The 23,798-nt window shown below is 34.6% G+C and overlaps 1 protein-coding gene across 1 annotated transcript in view; it reads left to right on the forward strand.

The window, feature by feature from the left end:
- The first annotated feature begins 446 nt into the window (after positions 1-446).
- Positions 447-23,798, forward strand: part of LOC118194754 (arylsulfatase B-like) — a 67,075-nt gene continuing 43,723 nt past the window's right edge. Inside the window, exons 1-4 of the mRNA XM_085827693.1 lie at positions 447-606; positions 5,541-5,700; positions 9,808-9,920; positions 14,327-14,455. Coding sequence (XP_085683819.1) covers positions 499-606; positions 5,541-5,700; positions 9,808-9,920; positions 14,327-14,455 — 510 coding nt within the window. The 5' untranslated portion in view covers positions 447-498. The remainder of the gene's footprint in view (positions 607-5,540; positions 5,701-9,807; positions 9,921-14,326; positions 14,456-23,798) is intronic.

Genomic DNA, 23,798 nt, shown 5'->3' on the forward strand with positions numbered 1-23,798 from the left:
AAACATCTTATGACTACTACTCCATAGGAAATTGAGTGGCTTAACTTCAAATCGATATAAGCATTAAAATGATTTATTTACTTATATTTACTGAAATTTGATAATAATTTAGATCTATATGATCATAGCGAAATATTTCTGTTATTAAACTTAAAAGTGTTCTGACGTGCTAGTTCAATTATGTTAATAGTTTTTGAATTCTTTCATCGAAGGTGCTCATTTATGCCAAATAACGTAACGACAAACTAATTTCCTTTGAAAACCCCTTTTTTATGATTTGACAAATAGTCTGAAGTGCTTCGCTGTAATTAATTAGCCAATTAATATTTTCTTGCATATAAAGAAAGAATAAGCTACGTTTAAAATTATGGACATATTTTCCTTTTTAATTAAAATTATTTTTAAATTTTTAAAAATTTTTATGTAGTATATTATTTTTTAGGCTTATAAAAACGAATTATTTCATTGGAGGAAAGTTCATAGTTTTCGAATAAAAAGATGGAATATACGCTTGGAATTTTCATACTGTTCTCAGTTATGAAGTGGATTGGTGCATTAGTGGGCCCTCAGCCTCCGAATATTATCGTTATATATGCTGATGACTTGGTAAGTCTAATTATAGAAGTAAATTTAGAGTTACAACAGACTATGAATTCTTTGGTATTATGTTTTGCACATTATCTCGTTCTTACATCTTCTTTCGAATACAAATTATTCTTTAGTAGATTTTCTTCTACTTTGCACGCTATTATAAGTAGTTGTACGATACAAATATCGAGTAAAATGAATAGCATTAGCACTACAGTTAAAGCTTTATATAAAAATTTAATTGAGCAGTAAAGACATTGTACCTGTTTTTCTAGTTTACTTGGTAACATTTGAATGTGTTTATTTAACTAAACTACTTGATACAAATTTATTGCTTCTACCTTAAATGGCTACCTTTAAAAGGTACTTGTTTGATTGACGAGTTATTGTTTCTACTTAATATTTACTGTGGGCACAAAATGCCACTCATAAGTTAAAGGTAAAACCTTATTCCTCTCTATTAGGATAACAATAGAACTTCTACAAAACAATTAATTCAATTTTTAGTTTCTACAGACTTGCTGTTTAATCTACAGTCTGTATGTTGGCTGGTTTACAATTCCAAAACCTCCATGCGAAGCTACAACACTATCTGGAAAAGAATGTCTGCCTACACAGAAAAACACAACTAATTCTCAATATTTAACGAAAGTTATTAACATCAGACGTTCACCTTTTGTTCGACTAGGGAAAATTCTAAGGTAAGCAACAGCATCTCTAACATACAGATTTAACGTTAAATCAAATGTTTTACCTTCCAGAACTATGCCATCAATGCCAATTGAAATGAGTGAATTACCAATATGAATATTAACACATATAAAGATTTCTGATTTTTGAAACCAGCATAACAGTTCTTCTGCTCGTTTTTTCCCCAGTTGAATATTAAATTTTGCGATATTTCTCTTAATTGAAGGTAAAACAGAAAATGCCTTTCCAACCATAGTATTCCAATCGAAATTATTCAACAAGTATCGGAAGACAAACTTTACTTTCAAATTCTTGAGTGAGTCAATCTCATCCAGACACCTTTGAAAAGGTGGGAACCTTGGAAAGACAAACTGTGTTTTGAATTTCGAGTTTGATACAATTATTGCCTTAAAGAACAAGTATATTGAACAAGCCTATTGAATAAGTATATTGATGCCAGGCTAGAAACTAGAAATATATTGAATAGTTACTACGCTTAAATTAGGTTACTTGAATATGGCAAAGTAAACGAGAGTTACCTCCTTAAGGGAAACCATGCTTTGGGGGAGGACTTTCTAAGAGAATCGGGTTCACATTTACGTTACACGTGGAGGAAACTACGAACGCCAACCATGCAGCACTTGATCCACTAGTTACAATGGAGAATATAATGTGTATATCAACAAAAACCGCCCTAGTAACTGGAAAATATCCCATGAAATATTAATTTTGAAGGGAAAATATTTTCATGTGACCAAAGTGAAAACATTTTCACGTTTTGGTTTCCAAAAACCATAAAGCAATTTTCTTTCGAGGAGGTAAAGGAAGATAGAAAGAAGTGCGGAAAAATTATTCCAAGATTTATTAAATTGGAGGAATGATTTGCTTTTATAATGGAATTTAAAAAGGGCTATATGCCTGCTATAATACAAGTTACAGCTTCCCTATAAGACCCTTTTCACCACAATAAAAAACCTGCTGCGCAGATAACCCTCAGAATTCCTCAATTTCTTAAATACGCTGATGAAGTTCTCGGTTGCCTTCATGTCAGAGCTTGTGCTTCAACCGTGCCTCCCTCTCTGCTATAGATGTAGATTCTTTTCTTAAACTTTTCGAACCAAATGTTTCGTTTTCTCGCAAATTATGTTTTCATTAATAGCGTTGCCTTGCATTGGCTTCTTGTTAATCCATATCACAAGCAATCTTTCAACATCGTTGAAAATACGTGGCCGTTGCTTAAAAATTATTGGGATCTTCTTTGAAGCATCAGTTTCCATAATCTTACTCTTGTTTTTGAGGATAATGCAAATCGTGGATAGAAACCGATTATATGTGCGTGTTATTTCAACCTGGCTCACACTTTGTTTTCGCTGCTCATTCTTTTAACTTCTACAGTTATTTTTCTTCTCTTACCTCTATCTTCTTGTGGCATTTTCTTTGGGGACAATCATGTGAACATGCTTAAATTTTGCCCTAAAAAACATAGTATAATGTGTCTGAATATAGCTTTTACAAGGAACAATAAGAATAAGATGATAGTTGAACGAGAGCTAAACACAGGCTCATAGCCTCCGGTAGGATTGTGCATCAGACGTCTCGATATCTCCACGTCACACATTATGCGGAACGTTTCTCATTCAATGAGTCTTTTTTGTTTGTTTTTGTTTTTTTTACCCCTGCATTTTGCTTTGTTCGTTATGCGAGTCACTCGTTATGTGAGGGGCTCGTTAAGCAAATGTTTAACAATAGTTATTCAATTTTCGCTTCCTTGTACGAAGTAAAGGAAGTATTGTAACTGCGAAAAATTTCGATTATCATATTTCAACGAAAATATCCATGTTGGCCACTCTCGAATTTATTTGAACTATGTTTTTGTTTGATATTTATACGTACGAACAGAATAAAGGACGCTTTTTTCCAAAACGGTTTGTGAAATGGATTTAAAATGGTTCAGAACAGATTTCTACGTGACGTCTGTACGTACGTATGTATCTTGCATAACTCAAAAATTAATATCGTCAGAACGTTGACGTTTTGTATATGGGACTGCTATGACATGTAATTGTGCATCTCCTTTTTGGCTGCAATCGGCAGCATCATACCTTTATAAGGTTATCAGGACTTGTGTTCCTCTTGACTTGCTTTGGAAACATGAACTGTCCTGACTCGGAACAGGGAGCTTACTCAAGCTATGTTCAATAAATTGTGAAGTAGACAATACACACAGGAAGGGTATACGAAACCCTTTATTTTCCTATCTTTACAGAGATTTCCGGAACTTCGGAATACAGAGACCAACCACTTGTGGTCTGAACGTAAGAATATAAAACTACTAACTAAAACTCTAACTAAAACTAACTTTGAATTAATATACAAGTGCCTAGCTTTAAGATTGGCCGTTATTTAACAAAAGTCCGTATGTAGTACAGAGAGCTGCTGAAACTACGATACGTTTGAAATTATCAAGAGGACTAAACCTCTGGCCTTGAAGGCAACCAGCAACCGAGTAAACTACTATGGCAAGCGGCTTGCTTCCAATAACTCCTTCCTCTCTCTTGCTTGGCAAAAAGCCAAACTTAAGTACTTGGCGTTAGGAAGACAAATTTGCATAAATAAGTTAAAGCTTTTAATTCTCGCCGGAAGTAGAGAATAAGAAGTGATAGTAAAGATTCAAAATAAAATAAACGTTAGTAAAACTTAGAATCCTTACAAGGTATTTTCTCTCTCCTTTCTGCATGCCTTCGTGGCGTGTAACGGTAACACTCTCGGGGTATATTCAAGAGCTCCCGGCGAGGATATAGCTCATTTTTCATGCACTCATGCTTCAAAATAACCTAATGACTCTTATCAGTGGCGCCCGAACTAGAAGGCAGTGGATGATGATTCTTCACCACCAGGATTTGGCAACTAGATCCCGTAATTCCCCATCACCCTTTAAAGGAGAGAGTATATAAGGTATTTTCTCTCTCTTTTCTTGTGCAGCGAAAAATCTGTCTTCCTACCTGTTGGCCGTACTGCTTGTTTTTTCGTAAGCAGTATTATCAGGTTCTATGTTCCGTCTTACTTTCTTTGGGAACATGCAAGGACCTGACTCGGAACAGGAGCTTACTAAAGCTATGTTCAATAACTGTGGGAAGTAGACAAGATACACAGGAAGGGTATACAAAACCCTTTATTTTTCACTCTTTACAATAATTTCCGAACTTCGGAATACAGAGACCAACTACTTGTGGTCTGAACGTAAGAATATAAAAATATAACTAAACTCTAACTTAAATTTGGAATAATAAACGTGGAAGATTGGCCTTATAGTAACAGGAAGCCGTATGTAGTACAGAGAACTGTTAACACTACAATACGTTTAAAATTATCACGAGGATTAAACCTCTGGCCTGGAAGGCAAACAGCAACCGAGTAAAACTTCTAAGGCAAGCGGCCTGCTTCGACTAACTCCTTCCTCTCTCTCGCTTGGCAAAAAGCCACAACTTAAGTACTTGGCGTTCGCCAGACAAATTTTGCATAAATAAGTTAACGCTTTTAATTCTGGCCGGAAGTAGAAAATAAGAAGTGATAGTAAAGATTTAAAATAAAATAAACGTTAGTAAAACTTAAGATCCTTACAGTATAATTATAAAAATCGTTTTTTAATTGTTTTTAATTTTATTTGGTGTTTAGGTTTTTCTGTATTTTACAGTTCTTAATGAAGATGTTTTGAGTTTTTATATATTTTCCCTTGCCGCGCGAAGTGAGAACTGAATTAATGGAATGAGAAATATATCTGTAATGAAATTCGAGGAAATAAGTTTAAATGAAATGCAGCAAAAATATGTATAATTAAGCAGGTGGTACAAGGAAGTCATGTGGTGCCCACACCAGATATATACATATATATATTTTTTGGGAGGGGATCTATTTTCTTCTGTTTGTCTCAATAGTTATACAATCTACAGTAGTTACGATTAGTAAACAGTATGCACGTGCACAATAATTCGTATCAAAAAAGAGCTTTCTGGCTTGTCTCTCAAAATACAGTAAACCTTTTTATTTGAAGTCAACGCCAGAGATCGAATTTTTGCTTGTTTAGTAAAATAAAAATTAGTCATTTGCTGTTTATTTGAAATCATATTGAAAAAAGTAGTTTCTCTCATAATCATTATCAAATGTTTTATTTTTTGTGGATATAATTTAACTAGAGTTGTATTTTCTTTGAATAATTATAGTTTACTTAGCATATTAATATCAAATTTCCTCTTTTGATGTAGGGCTGGAATGATGTGAGTTTTCATGGATCTCCACAAATACGAACTCCTAATATTGATGCTATGGCAGCATCTGGGATTATACTCAATAGTCACTACGCAGAACATATGTGTACGCCCTCGAGAGCCGCTTTGATGACAGGAAAATATCCTATGCGATTAGGTGAAGAAATCTTTTTATACCTACATTTAATGAATGTCAGTATTCCCTGATATATGAAATATTTCTGGCAATCTAATGGCATAATCTACTTTCAGTTAAAGAAATTTAAAACATTTTGCTTTCTATAGATTAAAATTACAGTGACAAGACATATTTATCAGGATGCATATCTGAAAAAGTCATTTGCAAAAATAAAGGAAAGGGTGATAAATCGATTAGATTCTATTCTATTTTATTATGAAATAAACGATAAAAATTATTTTACAAGATTCAGTTTTTTTCCCTACAAACTGACATGCAAGGGCAAATAAGATTGAGTTTCTTGTTCAACAAACTGACATCTAAGGATGCTAAAGTCATTGTTTTACGAGATTCAGTTTTTTATTCAACAAATTGACATCCAAGGACGTGAAATCATTGTTTTGCAAGATCCAGATTTTTATTCAACGAATTGAAATTCAATGGCGTATAATCCACAAACTGACATTCAAGGACGTTAATTCATTGTTTTGCGAGATCCAGTTTTTTATTCAACGAATTGAAATTCAATGGCGTATAATCCACAAACTGACATTCAAGGACGTTAATTCATTGTTTTGCGAGATCCAGTTTTTTATTCAACGAATTGAAATTCAGTGGCGTATAATCCACAAACTGACATTCAAGGACGTTAATTCATTGTTTTGCAAGATCCAGTTTTTTATTCAACGAATTGAAATTCAATGGCGTATAATCCACAAACTGACATTCAAGGACGTTAATTCATTGTTTTGCGAGATCCAGTTTTTTATTCAACAAACTGACATCCAAGGACGTGAAAAATCATTGTTTTGGCATCACCCAGTTTTTTATTTAACGAATTGAAATTCAATGGCGTATAAGATCCAGTTTCTTGTTCCACAAAGGACTGGATCCTGACACTTAAGGACGTTCAATCACTCTATTGTAAGATCAATTTTTTATTCAACACACTTACATTTAAGGACATTGAGTCCTATTTTTACATTTTACATTCCGATATACTAATTAAAGAGGATTCGTTTTTTGTATATATTTTTCGTAATTTATTTAACGTATTTTTCAAATTTTCAATTTTGAAATTTTTTCAAATTTTCAACAAAAATTTTAATAATTTTCTGTTTATGATCTTTTTGTCTTAGAAAGACTAAAGTTATAGAATTTTTATGTAATTTAATCACTGCTCGCTTTGGCTTTTCTGAGAATAGAATGCTGATAAAACAGCATTCTATTCTCAGCTTCTTCTGTCCAGGAAATACAGAACGAAAGCCATATTAAGAATTCAACTGGAATTTTAACACCCTGAATAAAATGCCGGTTTTTAACGAAGGTTTCCAGCCACCGCAAATATCATCTGCGCAAACAGTTCGTGTTGGCGCGCTTAATCATATTTTGTTAAACTATTTTGGGCATTTGAATAAAAGAGAATTGCTTCAGAACACTGGTTTGTGAAATTTGTAAAACGATATCGTTATCACTAAATACAAAGTGCCTAAAATGGAATTATCACGTTACCAGATTAGAACCATCATTTACTTCCAGTTCTGTTGCAAAACGTCAGCTAGAGAATGTCACCAAATCATGTGTACAGTTTTAGGTACTTATGTTGTATCATATGACACTGTGAAGGTTTGGTACAGAAAGTTCAAAAACAAAGACTATGACTTTCAAAAAGCAAAGCGCTCTGGCCGGCTTACTAATATTGTTGAGGCCCGCCTGCGAGAACTTGAGGAAGAAGATCAGTATGCAACCACTCGAGAGCTTTCTAAAGAGCTAGGCGTTAGTGACATGTCCATTTATCGCGCTATGCATCGCATAAACTTGACTCCAATAGGCGAATTAGACCTCACATGTGGCAGAATGCGCATTTTAAGCTCTAGCCAGCGGCGTTTTCTTTTAGCGCGAGTTCTAATATTTTTGATTGCGTATGGAAAGATTGCGGGCATATAGCATCATTGTGTATAGTGGTGAAATTAAAATTAAAAGTATAGCGTAGCAGGTGCTTGTTTGGGTTATTCGTAAAATAATTCAACCCCAAATGGCTACTAAAAAACGTAAAGTTGATTCAGAGTGTCATGCTTTTAATGATGAATGGACCTGGAAATACTTTTTTAGAGTTGTAAAAGATAAACCAATGTGTCTTATCTGCAATGAAGCTGTAGCAGTCTTCAAAGAATATAACATTTCCCGTCATTTCACATCTAAGCATAAGAATTCCAATTACGAAGCAATGTACGAATATGAAAGAAAACAAAATGCAGAAAGTCTTCGTAAAAAAATTATCAGGGCGACAAAATTTTTTCAAGAAGGTAAACAGTATCCAAGAAGCAGCTACACATGCAAGTTACATAGTAACATACAATATTGCTAAAAAGTAATAAAGCTCTCAGTCATGGGGAGTTCATTAAACAATCCATGTTTGTGATGTCCAGACAAGAAAAATAATTTTGAGACTAAGCTTATCTCGAAAAACGATGACTCCGAGAATCGAAGACATCGATAAAAATTTGACATCACAATTAGAGTCAGAGATTGGCCAGTTTAAATTTTGCTCTATAGCTATGGGTGAAAGCACTGATATAAATAATACTGCTCAATTAGTGTTATTTATAATAGGTATTGATGAGAACTTTGAAATTACCGAGGAACTGGCGTGCATATATTCCTTAAAGGGCTGTGATATTTTTCGTGAATTTCAGGAGCGGCTTTTAACTTTGAAAGTGCCTACTACAAATATATGTAATCTTATGACCGATGGAGCACCAAATACGACAGGAAAAAATCAGGATTTCTTGGACGCTTTGATCAAAATTATCCCAGGAACAATGTTATTTTTCTGCAGTATTATACATTAAGATCTTCTGTGTAAATCTGCATTGAATATAAAACCCATGCTTGAAGCAACTGTGAAGCTTGTAAATACTATTCGATCTCGTGGACTTACTCACAGGTAATTTCGAGATTTTCTTCAGTTCGTGCAATCTGATGTACTGTATTACACGAAGGTAAGGTGGCTCATTGCAGGATGTGTTTTTGAGCGAGTTTGGCAGCTGAAAGGCGACACTGTTTCGTTCTACCATGAGAAACAGTGTTCTGCTGAGTCCGAAATGTTAGAAGATACAGAATGGCTTTCGGACTTTGCATTTTTTATAGATCTTCTTTGTCGTATGAGCAACTTGAATGTCAAGATGCAAGGGAAAAATCATTTTATCGACGATATCAAAACCCATATCAAAGTTTCAAACTAAAACTTAATCTGTTTGCTGAACTAAGAACGACTTGTCTAATTCCCCGAGGTTAAATTTAATACTCTCAGTAAATGAAGAGAAGCTTAAGAAGTATGAAGATGGCTTGAAAAATTACATTTTGAGTTCGAACGCAGATATCAAGATATCAAGTTTGCCCATCTCTGTGCTAGACCCTGCTGACACTGCTATCAAGGAAAAACGTCGAAATGAGTTCCGGTGCAAAAAGACAATGTCCATCGAGACAATGCAAGACCACATGTGTCTGCATTCCCCAGCTGGACTCTGCATGGACTCAAATAGGGTCTTTTGACACAGGCACATATAGCCTAGACATCGCTCCTTCGAACTACGTTCTTTACACCCTACAGCTATATCTTGCTGGTGCTATCTTCCATTCTGCGCAGAACGTCCGAATTTGAGGTTGATCTGTTTTTGGACTCGCGGCCACCAAGTTTCAGGGATGAAGGCTTTGAAAGACTACCAAAACTTTGGCAGAAAATCATAGATTTGGATGTGATTACTACCCGCACTGAAGATACTGCTTTCATTTTTTTTTCTAACTTTATTAAGCATAGAAGAATTCTAAGCAGAATTCTGAGCATTTTATCATAGAAGGATTCTGAGCGTAACAAATTAATTTTAATTGTAAGTTATTTTCAATTTTAAATGCTAACTAATAATTACTTGAAATAAAATTACTTTTATGAACTTCGTTCAGTTTCTTCTATAAAAGAAGCATATAGTCAAGTTCATTACTCAAACTATATTATGTTTAATAGTTCTAAAAATTAACTTATTTCTTAAAATAAATTAGTACAATGATCACTACTATTTTTTGCAGGCCTCCAGCATTCTGTCATATCGGCAGGTGAACCATCTGCATTACCACTAGATGTGATGACAATGCCAGAACATTTAAGAAATCTCGGATATGCTACTCATATGGTGGGAAAAGTAAGCAATACATGCAAAAAAACTAATATAATTTTTTTTTAATATATTTTTCCAAATTTTGTATAAAATATTTAATTTTTAACACTTATTATTCTACTTAAATGCAAGTATTATACACTGAAGTGACAAAATTCATGGGATAGCAATATGCAAATATACAGATGGCAGTAGTATCGCGTAGAAAATGTATAAATGCGAAGTGCTTTAGCAGGGCTTTCATTTGTGTTCAAGTTATTCATGTGAAGAGGCTTTGACGTGATTATGGCCGCACGACGAGAATTAACAGACTTTGAACGCGGAATGGTAGTTGGAGCTAGACGCATGGGTCATTCCATTTCGGATATCGTTAGGGAATTCAACATTCCGAGATCCACAGTGTCAAGAGTGTGCCGAGAGTATCTAATTTCAAGCATAACATCCCACCATGGACAGCGCAGTGGCCGACCACCTGCACATAACGACCGAGACCAGCGACGTCTGCGTAGAGTTGTCAATGTTCACAGACAAGCAACACTGCGTCAAATAACCGCAGAAATCAATTTGAGACGCACGAGGGACGTGTCCGATAGGACAGTGCGGCGAAATTTATCTTCCTTGGGCTATGCCAGCAGAAGACCGACTCCAGTGCCTTTACTGACAGCACGACATCGCCTGCAGCGACTCTCGTGGGCTCGTGAGCATATCGGTTGGTCCCTAAACGAATGGAAAACCGTGGCTTGGTCAGATGAGTCACGATTTCAGTTGGTAAGAACTGATGGTAGGGTTCGAGTGTGGCGCAGACCCCACGAAGCCATGGACCCAAGTTGTTAAAAAGGCACTGTTCAAGCGTGGACTTAGCTCAAGCTTATACATAGCGTGGACTCGGTCCTCTGGTGCAACTGAACCGATCATTGACTGGAAATGGATACCTTCAGCTACTTGGAGATCACTTACAGCCATTCATGGACTTCACGCACACAAACAACGATGGGATTTTTATGGAGGACCATGCGCCATGTCACCGGGCCACAACTGTTTGCGATTGGTTAGAAGAACATTCTGGACAATTCCAGCGAATGATCTGGCCACCTAGATCGCCCGACATGAATCCCATCGAACATTTATGGGATATCATCGAGAGGTCAGTTCGTGCCCAAAACCCTGCACCGTCAACACTTTCACAATTATGGACGTCTATAGAGGCAGCATGGCTTAATATTCCTGCAGGGGATTTCCAACGACTTGTTGAGTCCATGCCACGTCGAGTTGCTGCACTTTCGCCGGGCAAAAGGAGGACCGACAAAATATTCGGAGGTATCCCATGACTTTTGTCACTTCAGTGTACTTATCATAGTAACAGTAAGAAATTAAATGTTGAATTTACACAGAGGTTATTCGCATATGTTTGTTTTAGAATATTTTGCTTCGTTATAAAAAAAATCTGATGTATACACCACGACTTCCTTATATGTAATATTAAATTATACGCATTTTTTCCAGCATTTCAGCATTTTATTTAAACTTATTGAATTCTACTTCATCGTTAGCACATAAACTATAATAGAATAAATGCACTCCTATTCACTATATTTATCTACCATTTACCTCTGGCGCTAGGTTCGCTTAACATCGTTACATCTCATTCATTTTATAATTCAGAATACACGAAAATTATATCGTCTGGAGAATTATCTAATCGTTGCCAGTTCTATTCAAATACTATAATAAATCTAAAACGATGTGTAAAATAAATTAAACAAGCAAAAAAGAAACAGTTTTTCACAGACGATTCGGCGCAGCTTACCTAATGCGCATGCTCTACTCGTAAGCATTCTCCTCTGTCCGAGTCAGGCTGACGACAATATTTGCTGCTAATACGAAATACTTATTTCTTCGAATTTCGTTAGAGATACATTTCTCATTCAATTAATTCAGTTCTCCCTTCGCTGCAAGGCAAAAATACATAAAAATTCAAAATATCTTCATTAAAAAATGAAAGATATAGAAAATCATAAAACACCAAATACAGCTAAAATACTTTAAAACATAATCTTTACCAGTAAAATTAGAGTTTCTGCACAAAAACAAGCAATTCGATCAGCAGGCAGAAAGGCAGATTTTTCGGTGCACAAAAATGAAAGTTTAATTTTGGTCCCACTCGGCAAAAAGACACTAATGAAGACATAGAAACTGACTTGATATATTATGAACGTTATACTGAGTCAATATATGGAATAATTTAATAAATTAAAGGCTAATTTCAGAATGAATTAAGCATGATTTAATTCGCAATAATAAAAGAAGACATTATTTTTGTTGTTGCGAAGCTTAGATACTCTAGATTGGCAACGAATTCACCATTTTGCTAAGTTTCAGATGTAAACAAATATGGCTGCTATGCTAAAAAAATTACTCTTAGCTGAACTTAAACATCTTAAAATGTTGATAATTATACAAATATAACATGCAGGTTAACTAAAGGCATAAAAACCTTAACCAGAAGATAAGAACAACATAATTCAAATATTTTCAAAGCAAAAAATGCACAATTTACCAACATAAAAGATTAAGAAACTGAGCTCAGTAAGCCAAGTAACCAAGTAAACTGAGACGAGTAACAGAGTGGGTATATATTATATATAAGTTAAAAGAATATTCTTAGCGCTTCCGCTAAAAAGTAGCTTAGATACTGTGGTTCCGGTTAAAAAAAAATTAACATAAGTAAAATAAAGTGCAATGAAAAGTGTATACATTAAATAAACAATATTATCACTAAAATATTTAAAAGTAAAATTCAAATGTAATTGTAAGTAACATGTTGATCAAGGTAAGGCAAACTTTAAACAATAGAATAAAAGTGAGATATAAGACTTGAGAAAAAATACAAAAACAAAAAAGCGGTATATGGTAAATTAGCCCAATTCGAATCTCATTACCGATTCTTCAGTGGAAATTTTATAATGATTTTCAAATCCAGCTAATTCCATGCGTTTCGTCGAAACAGACAATTGAAACTGTACACGAAACTCTTTTTGAATATTAACTGAAAACTTACTAGTCAAAAACTTAGTCTCAATTCTCTGTTCCATTTCCCGACGCGTCCGCTTGAAAAAAACACATTAAGCTGTAAGAAAAAACTATACATAACGGCCTGGTTAGGCAAATGTACAAAATAAAATAAACAGCGATTTGCTATTAGTCAAAAATACGAGATTTTTAGGGAGGATCTACTAGCTTAAAGAGTTTAAACTTTACTTTGCACAAGGAAATAAAAATTGTCTGCTTGGAAATTTTTTTAACTGCGACTACTATATTTTTGAATGTATAAATTATCGTCTGCTACTTGGCAGCTTTGTTTTCATGCAAAATAGCGCTTTTAAAGAAGCAATGGGTGGAAAGGCTATGCTTGTGCGCTTTCCAAAGAAAATTGAAAATTTCTATTTATTTATCAAAGAAATTTTTTAAATATTCTAGTTACTAAAAAAAAAAAAAAAAAAAAAAAAAAAAAAAAAAAAAAAACTGTAAAATCCATTATTTTTCTACATCTAAAGCCACGGTAATAATGTCAACAAGAAAGGAAAAAAACTTTAGAGTTTAGCTTCAAGTGGGAAAATTGTTCTAAATACATAACCAAAGGGAAAGTATAGGAAGTGGGATAACTTGTAAAAAGTTAGATTTTACAAATCATATAAAAAGTCATTTTAGATTAAAAAAATGAAAAACATGAATATTTACATCATTTAAAATATTTGTGTAATTTTTAGTACATGTCTAAACCAACGGTTGCAAAAAATAAAGGCCGAGTAGGGACTTTTGTAGATGCTCTGTATAATATAGGCTCAAGATGAGTTTCTGTTATTAGGCCTTTGGCAGTAAATTTATTTAAATACAGGGGGATCTAAAATTGCTGCGACCATTTCATGCTTGAAAAAAAGAACAAAATGTGGTACGTACATTTTTATTGTTTTCTTGGAAAGAAACTTTAACAGTTTTACACAACAAAATTTTAAACATTAAATAACTTCACATGAACTGCATTTGTGGTACGCAATTCAAACACGAAATACTCTCAATAATTCTGCACCACCCTACATAAATTTGGCCTGCAGAATTTTCCGATATCCGGATGAAATATTATTCCATTAATCCGGATATATGGAGTTTTACTGCATATGCGTTCGAAATTTCCGGAGCCTCGAATTCTCTTGCTTAATTTATATAGTTATAATGTTTCTCAAGTATTCAGAAAGCATGGAAATGGAATTAAATAGAAAAAAAAGTAAAAGGCTCTACATTAGTGTTAAAAGTCTTAACTATTAATTTACAAGCTTTGAATTGAGATTTGAGTTTTTACTGTAAAAACATTCATTTCACAATATTTTACAGCTCTTAAAATTTTATTTGACTTTATGAATTTTGAATTTCAGTGGCATTTGGGATATATGAAAAGAAATTATACTCCTACTTACAGAGGATTCGATACATTCTTCGGGTATTATAATGCTTACATGGATTACTTCACTTATGAAGGTCACCATAAACATGCTGTTTTGAGGGTAAATTTCCTTTTTATACATTATAGAATCAATAAGTATCCACAGATATGTTGTGGATATTGGTATCACTAATTTTGAAAAAACTAATAGTTTTTCCGTTTGAAAAAAAAATCGAATTATGCATTTTTGTTTTGACTTTAACAGTCAAGAAAAGGAATTATATACCACGCTTGTAAAATTATATACTGTGTCTGTAAATGCCCTTATGAGGCTTTTATTTTTGCAAATGTTAATCATTCAGTTACACTGCTGGTCAAAATTAAAGTTAACCCGAAAACATATGCCCTTTAATTAATATTAATTGGTAGTCTCGAAGAATTAGGAGCAAACGTAAATAGAGGTCATCCAAGAAGTGAATATTCCACAAAGTATCATATCACCTTAGAATCGTTTTTCGAGTAGCAATCAGTTAACAGACTGTTTTGTTAAATATACACTGGTGAGCAAAACTTAAGCAACATGTGTTCTTTTTGCCATAACTTCACGAGAAATCATCTGAGAGACATGAAATTCAGAAATGAGAGACAACATTTTGTACTTGAACGATGACAAAAGCATAGTTGCGCAAAAATGAACACAATGCATACAGTATGGAATCAAACAAGAAAGGCTTTATTGAACTCATAGTATTGTTACACATGATTGTCTGTATAAGAGGAAGAACAACAAGCAGATGTTCCTTAGTATGGGATATGCACTCCCCTTACTGCAATGGTTGCTTCGCACCGTCACTCCATACTCAGCACCCGATTGTCCAACAGATCTTGAGGTAAGAATGCCCATTCATTAATCAGCATCTGTTTCAGTTGTTGGGTGTTCCCCGGAGGATATAATCGTGCAGCAAGACGTTTTTCCAAAGCATCTCGCACATGTATGGGATTTAAATCAGGGGAGTACGCTGGCTAATCCATTCGAGTGATATCTGCACTTCCCAGTAGCTTCTGAACAGCAGGTGTCCAGTGTGGCCATGCATTGTAATCCATAAAAACGAAGTCTGCTTCAATGACACCTCGGAACAGACGCACATGATCAACACCTGAGAATAGCGATCTCCGGTTACAGAACCTCTGTCGAAACCGTGGAGCTCTGTCCGCCCGTTCAGCATAATGCTTCACAGACGAGAACTCCAGGATAACCATAACGGTCTATATCCATAATGTCACTGGAATGAAACCGTGTCTCGACCTCTCTCCAAATCAATTGGAGTTGAGAATCGCTTATGACACTAAAACGACTCACATCCTTAAAGAGGACATGACTCTATTGATGAGATGTCCAGTTTTTGTGCTCCTTGCACCACTCTAAACGATGGCGCCGATAGCCAACTTTTAAAACGATGCAGTATTGAGTACGGCGGCACCATTGTCAAGGTGTCTGGACACAGTAAACCTCAACGCCTGTCTCCCCGTTACTGTATACAGTTGCTGAGCTATGGCGCTTGCTGACTGGCTTCGAGCTGTTTCGCCTGCAGGACGATATATTGGTTATCCTCTGCTGTTGTTTTTCTGGCGCGGCCACTAACAACCTTTCTAACAGCTGTACCTCTGGTTTGGAAGGCTTTACAAGCGCGCAAAACGACACTTTTGCAGATTCCGAACTCTTCAGCTACACTGGTCACACTACGCCGCTCCTCAAGCTTTTCGGTCATTCTTCCCCGTGTGAAGTCATCCAGGTGATTTCTTCTAGCCATATTTCACGAAAGAACTTACAGCGAGTGTATTTAATTGCGTCTCCGTCCTGCCTTTTATGTAGTCCTGAGCTGAGCGCACCGACTGCTCGCGTTTTGCGTACGCTCACGTCACCTGTGACGTTTTGTTCTTGACATTTTCATACGCATGACCTTTCTACTGAATTGCGTCTTCACTGCACTGATCTCAAGAACCCCTTTTATGCAATTTCATGGCTATCTGATTAAAATTTACATTATTGCTTAAGTTTTGCACACCAGTGTACATCTGAACACTGTTTTCTGTTAATGCCATTTCGAAAACCTTAAAGCAACAATTAAAAATTGTTTTACACCTTTAGCCTTCCACATAGAGTAGAATGAGCCGTTTTACTACTGCACAAGAGCTTCAAAAGATTTAACTTCGTACAAAAAAAAAAAAAAAAAAAAAAGAGGTTTGTATCCCATTTACTGCTTTAATAGGACCTTTTTAAAGTATTGTTATGTTCAATGGAGACAAGAGAAATGGGACCATATATTGTTTGCTGATGTATACTCTACTTAGACTGTAATTCTAGGAAAGATTTTGTCTACTCAACGAAGAGTACGTAACATGCCTCCATTGTGAATGAAAGATACTGTTTTCTTGAAAGCTCTTTCAAACGTTTGCGGTGGAATCACCTAAATTGGCCTCACCGAGCTGTATAAATTTGATGGAGGTTCTGTAACCACTCACATATACATAGAGACCATGTAAGGCCCACTGGAAATGTTCCAGATTATGTAAGGCCCACTACTGGACCATGTAAGGCATTTTAAGGCTGCTGGCATCAGCAAACAATATATGGTCCCATATATATACATCAGCAAACAATATATGGCCCCAGATATTTTGCTAATGAATTACAATGCTCGTCTGCATGCAGTATTTATGGTGTCCGAATGTTTGAAAACAGGAGCTATAGGAGGACAACCTCTTACTCCTCTAGGCCTAATTAGACTGCCTATCTATTTTTTTTAATAAAACTCCAACTTTAAAAGGTAGCGTGCCGGAAATGGTTAAAGTTTGAGATTATGTTCAGAGGTAGTACATGAATTGAAAAGCGAAATGCTTGCATTTATTTGTGCGCAACTAAAAATGAAATAACGTTCTAGAAAAAGGTTTCTGATGTTAGTAGATTACGTGAAGAGAATTACTAAGTAGATCATAGAGAAAGGTTTTAATTATACATTTTTCAAAGTGGAGATCTTATCCGTAGAATCTTATAGAAAACAGTGAAAACAATGGATGGCTTCATTCGCACGCAGCCAGGTAGTAACATTATTTACATAAATTAAAAATGAAATCTCTGTCTGGTTTAATGAAATTTTTGTATGATTGTTATATTATGATTGTAGAGTATTAAAACTGCATGGGAATATTATTAACGTATAGCATTTGAAAACTTCTAAAATACTTGTGTCAAATTTCTTTAATATTATGCCCTAGTAAATCCTAAAGGAATATTAGGGAATGATATTAAACCTTGATCTATTATGCGTATTTTTTAACAGCAGAACCCACAAAGCAAGCCAAAAAAATGACGAAAATTCCGATAAAAATTAAATATCGCCGTCAATTTTGATTGTACGGAAGCCAAAATTTTTGTACTTATTTCTTATAACGAGGATAAATCTTTATTGAATTTAACGATAAGAATCGGAGAAACACATAAAAAAGTTATATTTTATAGCTTTCACAAAATTAATTTTTTTTTAATTTGAAGCTGCCAAAATATGAATATTTCCGCCATTAAAAATATTTTTATAACTGACAATATGTCTACAAGCAATAGTTACAAAAATAAAGACTGCATAAGAACATTTATGAACACGGCATAGAACCACATCATTTAAGTTGCTTAACCCTTTCCGGCACGCTACCCTTTAAAGTCGGAGTTTTGATTTTAAAAAAAAAGGTAAAAGGTAGGCAGTCTAATTAGGCCTAGAGGAGTACACAAGTAAAATTTTGTGAAGATAGCACTTATCATTTTAATTCTGTGGGTGTGACCAAAGTGAGCACACTGATTGAATAGAGCTTCGAAAAGAGTGCTGAAACGAGCATTATTGTCAATGAACTGACCGATGAAATGCAGAGAAACAAAGAATATAGACTCTTAGTTGTCCTAGATTATCGGTGAGCCCGGTCTGGGCACACCTAGGGTTCGCCGTTTGATTTTAGGCAAAATTTCAAGGTAAAAATTTAAAACTAATATAGAATAAGGAGATTAGTATACAGCCAAAAAAAATAACATAGAAATTTCTTTTCAAACAATCCCTTTTATACCCCCAAAAATATCTGGAAGATTTCTTTGAAAAATGAGGGTCTTAAAAAACTAAACATGGCTAAAATATATGGACTGGTTTGTGTTGAACTGCCATCTACTATAGATAAAGAAGGCTCAGAGTAACCTATACTAACCTATAAACCCTTTTTCATTCAATTTTTCTGTGCGTGCAGAAGGAAATTTTTAGGTGTGTCCAGACCGGACACACTGTGCCACAAAGGGTTAAATAATTAAGTATATACCTTGCATAATCCTGACTAACAGTTTCTTCATAAAATAATTCGAATTATAATATGCCTTTAAAAAGTCAAACAAATCATAAAATTATATAAGCTTATTTGTCTCCTTTCAGTAATTATTAGACTGTCTTTTTTTTTTTTTTTTTTTGGTGAATTAGAGGCGCTCAGAAAGCTAAGACGTTGAATAAAAAATAGTATAACAAAAAATAAAATTTATTTATAGATAGAGTGGTTATAAAAAACTTACCCAGTGTATGAACCCCTAGCTGTCTATCCGCTCAACCAATCAAAATGAAATTACAAATATTGTTATTTGAAGGTACGCACCTAAGGTTGTGATGAATTAAAACAACAGAGCTCTCGCGGTTACAGTTACAGTGAAAAAATTTCGAAATTTTTGAATGGTAACACCACTTTTCCTGCGCATTAAAAAACCATGAATGATGTTAAAACGTTACACGTATGACAGAAATTTCCGACGTAAAGCGTTTTCAAAGAGAAGAATTACAGAATTTCAGTAGTGAAATGTCGTTAATGACATTGTATGCATGCAAGATGAAACTCCTCTCTATGTCTCCACATGTGTTCGACAAGTGCTGCAACAGAACTTAAATGTAGTCCTCTCCCACATTTTTTTTTTCGAACGCTGGCACTTAATGCCTTTTTTCGACATTAGCCACTAATATGGCCAGAAATAGTGGTCATTTTATTGTGGAGGCGCCTGATAAGCGGTCCCGTTACCTCCTATGAAAAGACGGACAGTTACAACCATGTCTTCTCCGGAATTCGAACTCGGGTCCTTCGATATCGCAGTCGGCTCCCCTAACCACTATACAATCTGGGCGGCTCTCACATAACTTTGCAGTTTCGTAGCCACCGCGATTCTTCGACCTTACTCCGACGGATATTTGGTTTTGAAGTTATCTGAAATCTAAGGTGCACACATCAGATCCCCGAGATTTGTTCAGAACTGAAGGTTGCCATAAAACTTGAAGTTATATAGACTCCTCATGCGATGGTGTTCGTCAGTGTTGTGAACAATCTCCAGTGTTGCAATGCGTTATTGCCTGCAAATGTGGGCACATTGAAAACTTGTGATTTCAGAAAAAGTTTTTTTTCCCTCTCCTCTTAAATGTAGTCCTCTCCCATTTCTTGTGTTGTTATTGGTCTTTTACAATGCGCTTCTTTTTCCTTTGCTTTACGTCTGCCATTTATGCATTTTCGATGCGCTAATCTATTTTTAATTAATAAATGGAAAAACAGTGGTTTTAATGAGGAAAAACAGTGGATATCGCCATTCGAAAATTTCTATATGTTTTCACTCTAACCGAAACTGTGAGAGACCAAATTTCTATTGTTTTAAATCATCACAGTCTTGAGCGCATTACCTTTAAATCACGATATCTGAAATTTCATTCTGATTGGTTGAGCGGATAGGCCGCAAAGAGTTCGAGGAAAAGTTTTTATAACCACCGTGTACTTTTTAAGAGTCTAAATCTCAGAGACAATAAGAATTTAATTCCAAATAAAATATTCTTTCTTTTTATTTTAAAAGCTATTATAATATTTTAACAATAAAATACTAATTTTTTTAAATATTTATAGTTCAAAAGGCTTTAAAACTTAGTCAAAATATGTATAATGTAAAAATCTTTTCATAAAGCAATGCTAATGTTCCTGTATTATTTATTCTTTAAACAGTGGTTCTATTTTCTTAATAGTTTTTAAATTTAAATTTAATTTATATTTCACCATACGTAATTTCAGAGTTTATGATAAGTGTTTCAGCAATAATTACTTCCAAATAAATCTTTTCCTAATCTGCATAAAGAAAAATTTCAGCTTTTAATTCTTCGGTCAATTAATTTTAACATCCGAAAACAAAAACCTTCTTAACTTAGAGCTGCATCTTCGTCTTTTATTGCAGTTTTCAGTGTAAACAAATATAACCTCAATTTTCTTGAACTATTACAGTCACTGGATGAGTGACAGAAACAATATTTGAACTAAATTCAGAGGAGGACTTTTAACGGTTTTGTCTATCATCGAAAAGACGAGAAAGTGGTCTTCCACTGAAGGTCGAATGTAATAACACTTCAGAAAAGCACAAAAAAGAATCTTGAGATTCTATCTCAGCATTAGAGAGTATCATACATCGGTTGCGTTATAGTGTCTAGCATATAAATCCATTAAAAAAAAAGAAACCAAACCTATTTTTTCAACAGTGAGAGATGCTTACTAATGTATAGGATACGAATGATCCCAAATTCTACGAAGCCAGCTAAAATCATGTAGATTAAAATACAGAGTTCTCTTATAATACGTTTTTGGACTATTGTAACTTTCCTGCAGTTGCTTACCTGCTGCAGTGCTTCCTCGTAATAACATGGTTTTAATGAGAAAATAATCTTGAATAAAATTGTTCAGAAAGATAAAAATAAAAAAAATTGCACGCTGTTTTGGTCTTTTTGGATATTAAGGGCGCCTTCGACAATGCGTGGTGGCCTTGCATTCTTAACCTTCTCAAAAAAGTGGAGCTTCCAATGAATATGTTTTTACATGCTGCTGACTTTTTAAAATGATTGGACGGCCAAACTTCAGTTGGGCTCGGCTTCTGCAATATGTTACCTTGAAAGGGTTTGCCCTCAAGGCTCAGTCTCAGGACGTACGTTTTGAGATATTATTATTAATGATCTCCTATCAAAAAGCTGAACAATCTTGCTTGTTGTGATACTATAGCCTTCGCGGATGATACCTTGTTTTGCTTTCAGAATAGGGACCTTCCTACTACTATTTTTCAAGCACAAGAGACTTTAAATATCACCTCCTACTGGTCAAAAGGTTCTAAATTGGACTTTAATCCTGGTAAAACCAGCGTTATGATTATTGAAAAGCGAAACATTTGTTATAATACACTTCAGTTATTTTTCGACGGAACCCCTTTGATTGTGCATCTTGGGGTTTTTCTTGACTATAAATTTTCTTGGAAGTGACATTTAACTTATGTATCAGAGAAATGTGATAAATGACAGCGTGAATTAAATCATATTGCATGCAATACGTACGACATTAATAACAACGTTCATTCGTTCAACTATAAATAAGGAATTGCACCCTTCATTATGTATGGATCTAGAGTCTCAGGTATGTCGCTTAAGGAGAAGATAAATTATAAATATTTACGACGCATTCATAGGCGGATACTTTTGTGAGTCATATGTGGATATTGCACTGTAAGCTATGAGTCTGTTTATGCAATTTCTGGCTTTCCTCGAATCGACATTGCCATTCTTCATTATATTGCCTACAGAGAAAATATATCTGCTTCTGCTGTCTCTCAATATGTTTTACATCCATCTGAGATCCCTCATCGCTCAGAAAGAAATGCTGTTAAGATTTTTCAATTTAGCAATAAAATCGTACATGATTCACCTGTAACTTGTTATGCTGATGGCAGAAAAATTGATGGCAAGGTTGGTCTCGCATTTGTTGTCTTCAAAAATGGTCTTGAATCTGAGCACTTACCGTTTTCATAGCTGAACTTTTGTGCTTAATTTCCGCCATCAAATGGATCTCTGAACAAAATAGCACTGTTTCAGACTATCTCATTTTTGCTGATTCACTATCATCCCTGCAGAACCTATAATATTTTTCTTTCCCTAATAATATCATCATCGAGATTCAAAAACAACTTCAAAACCGAAAAGAAAACAATATCTCGGTTTCTTTTGTATTTTTTCATGGTCATACAGGTGTTGTTGGGAATGAAGGGGCCGATTTTCTTGATAAGATTGCCACCAAGCGTGAAATTGACACTTTTGTCAATATCCTTAAATCCTTTTATAAGAAGGTCATGAATGAAAGTATTGTGGAATTGTGGAATCAAGAATTCATTAACTCAAATACTTAACTAAGATAAGGGACTACTAGGGGAATTTAACTAAGAGATTTTTCCCTTCTATCAAAATGAAATTGTCATGTCATCACTTTTTCACAAATTATAATTTGACCCAAATTCTTACTGGCCATAGAAATTTCAAAAGTTACCTGAGCAGATTTTAAGTTGAGCCCAGAGACTCTCTGTGATTGTAGCGTCGGTGGAGAGGAAAATGTTGAACATGTGCTTCTTCTATGTCTTAAATATGAGAATGAAAAGAAAAGTCTTGAAACTGGCACTGAAAAATTTTAATATTATATGGCCTCCAGAATTTCACCAATATATTTCTGAGAGAAGTGCCTTTGACAATTTTTGTCAATTCATTGTAAAATTTTGTAATCATTCTTAATTTTGTTTTAATTTTCTCTTACTGTTTACTTTGTATTGTATTTCATACTTACTTCTGTAAGCCCAATGTGATATTATGTGGTACATGGGGAACTCCTTGTGAAAAAAAAGTGGGAAAATAACTAAACTTCCATTTTAAGGCCACTCGTATTATGGATCTCCAATGAAAATAATCCAGTATTTTTATAATTAAAATATTAGGTATTCACATAGTTTAACTATAAATTACAGAATCTGTTTCTACACTTTCCAATTAATGAGTTAGTAAGCAACGAATAAAATGTAGTGAAAATGCAAAATGAAATGCCTAAAAAATAGAAAACAGTTGGTTATGTGTGTAGGTATGTAAATCCAAATCACATTTTATTCATTTTGTACTACCCTATCCATTAAAACGTATATAACTTTTGGCTGGTAAAAATACAATTATACATCTGTAAGTCTGAAATTCCAATTTCCTCCAAAATAGAATTAATGGGATTGAATACCTTTATCCCAGAGGTTCCTGTATGGTTGGAATCACTTCTGCGCTTTTTGAGAATGACACTTAGGCCCTTGCGTTCGGCGTAATGTCCTCTTGCAACTTAGATCTTGCCATATTTAACATTATTTTGAGCTTGGAGAATCAGCAGAAATCATTTCGGAAGAATGCAAGGCATATCGAAACGGAATGCGTTGTCATTTTAACTTCTAATTGTTGGTTGCCTACTGGTTCGGCTCTTGCACCGCACAACATAACAAGGCCAACACAAGGCCTTCTATTAGTAACGTCTGCTGTGCAATGTTTTTGTTCTTGTTCATGAAGCATCATGTGCCAACAGTCAAA

Source organism: Stegodyphus dumicola, chromosome 12 (assembly GCF_044657685.1).
Source record: "Stegodyphus dumicola isolate Sdum_Otavi_A_Nest chromosome 12, ASM4465768v1".
Taxonomy (NCBI): domain Eukaryota; kingdom Metazoa; phylum Arthropoda; class Arachnida; order Araneae; family Eresidae; genus Stegodyphus; species Stegodyphus dumicola.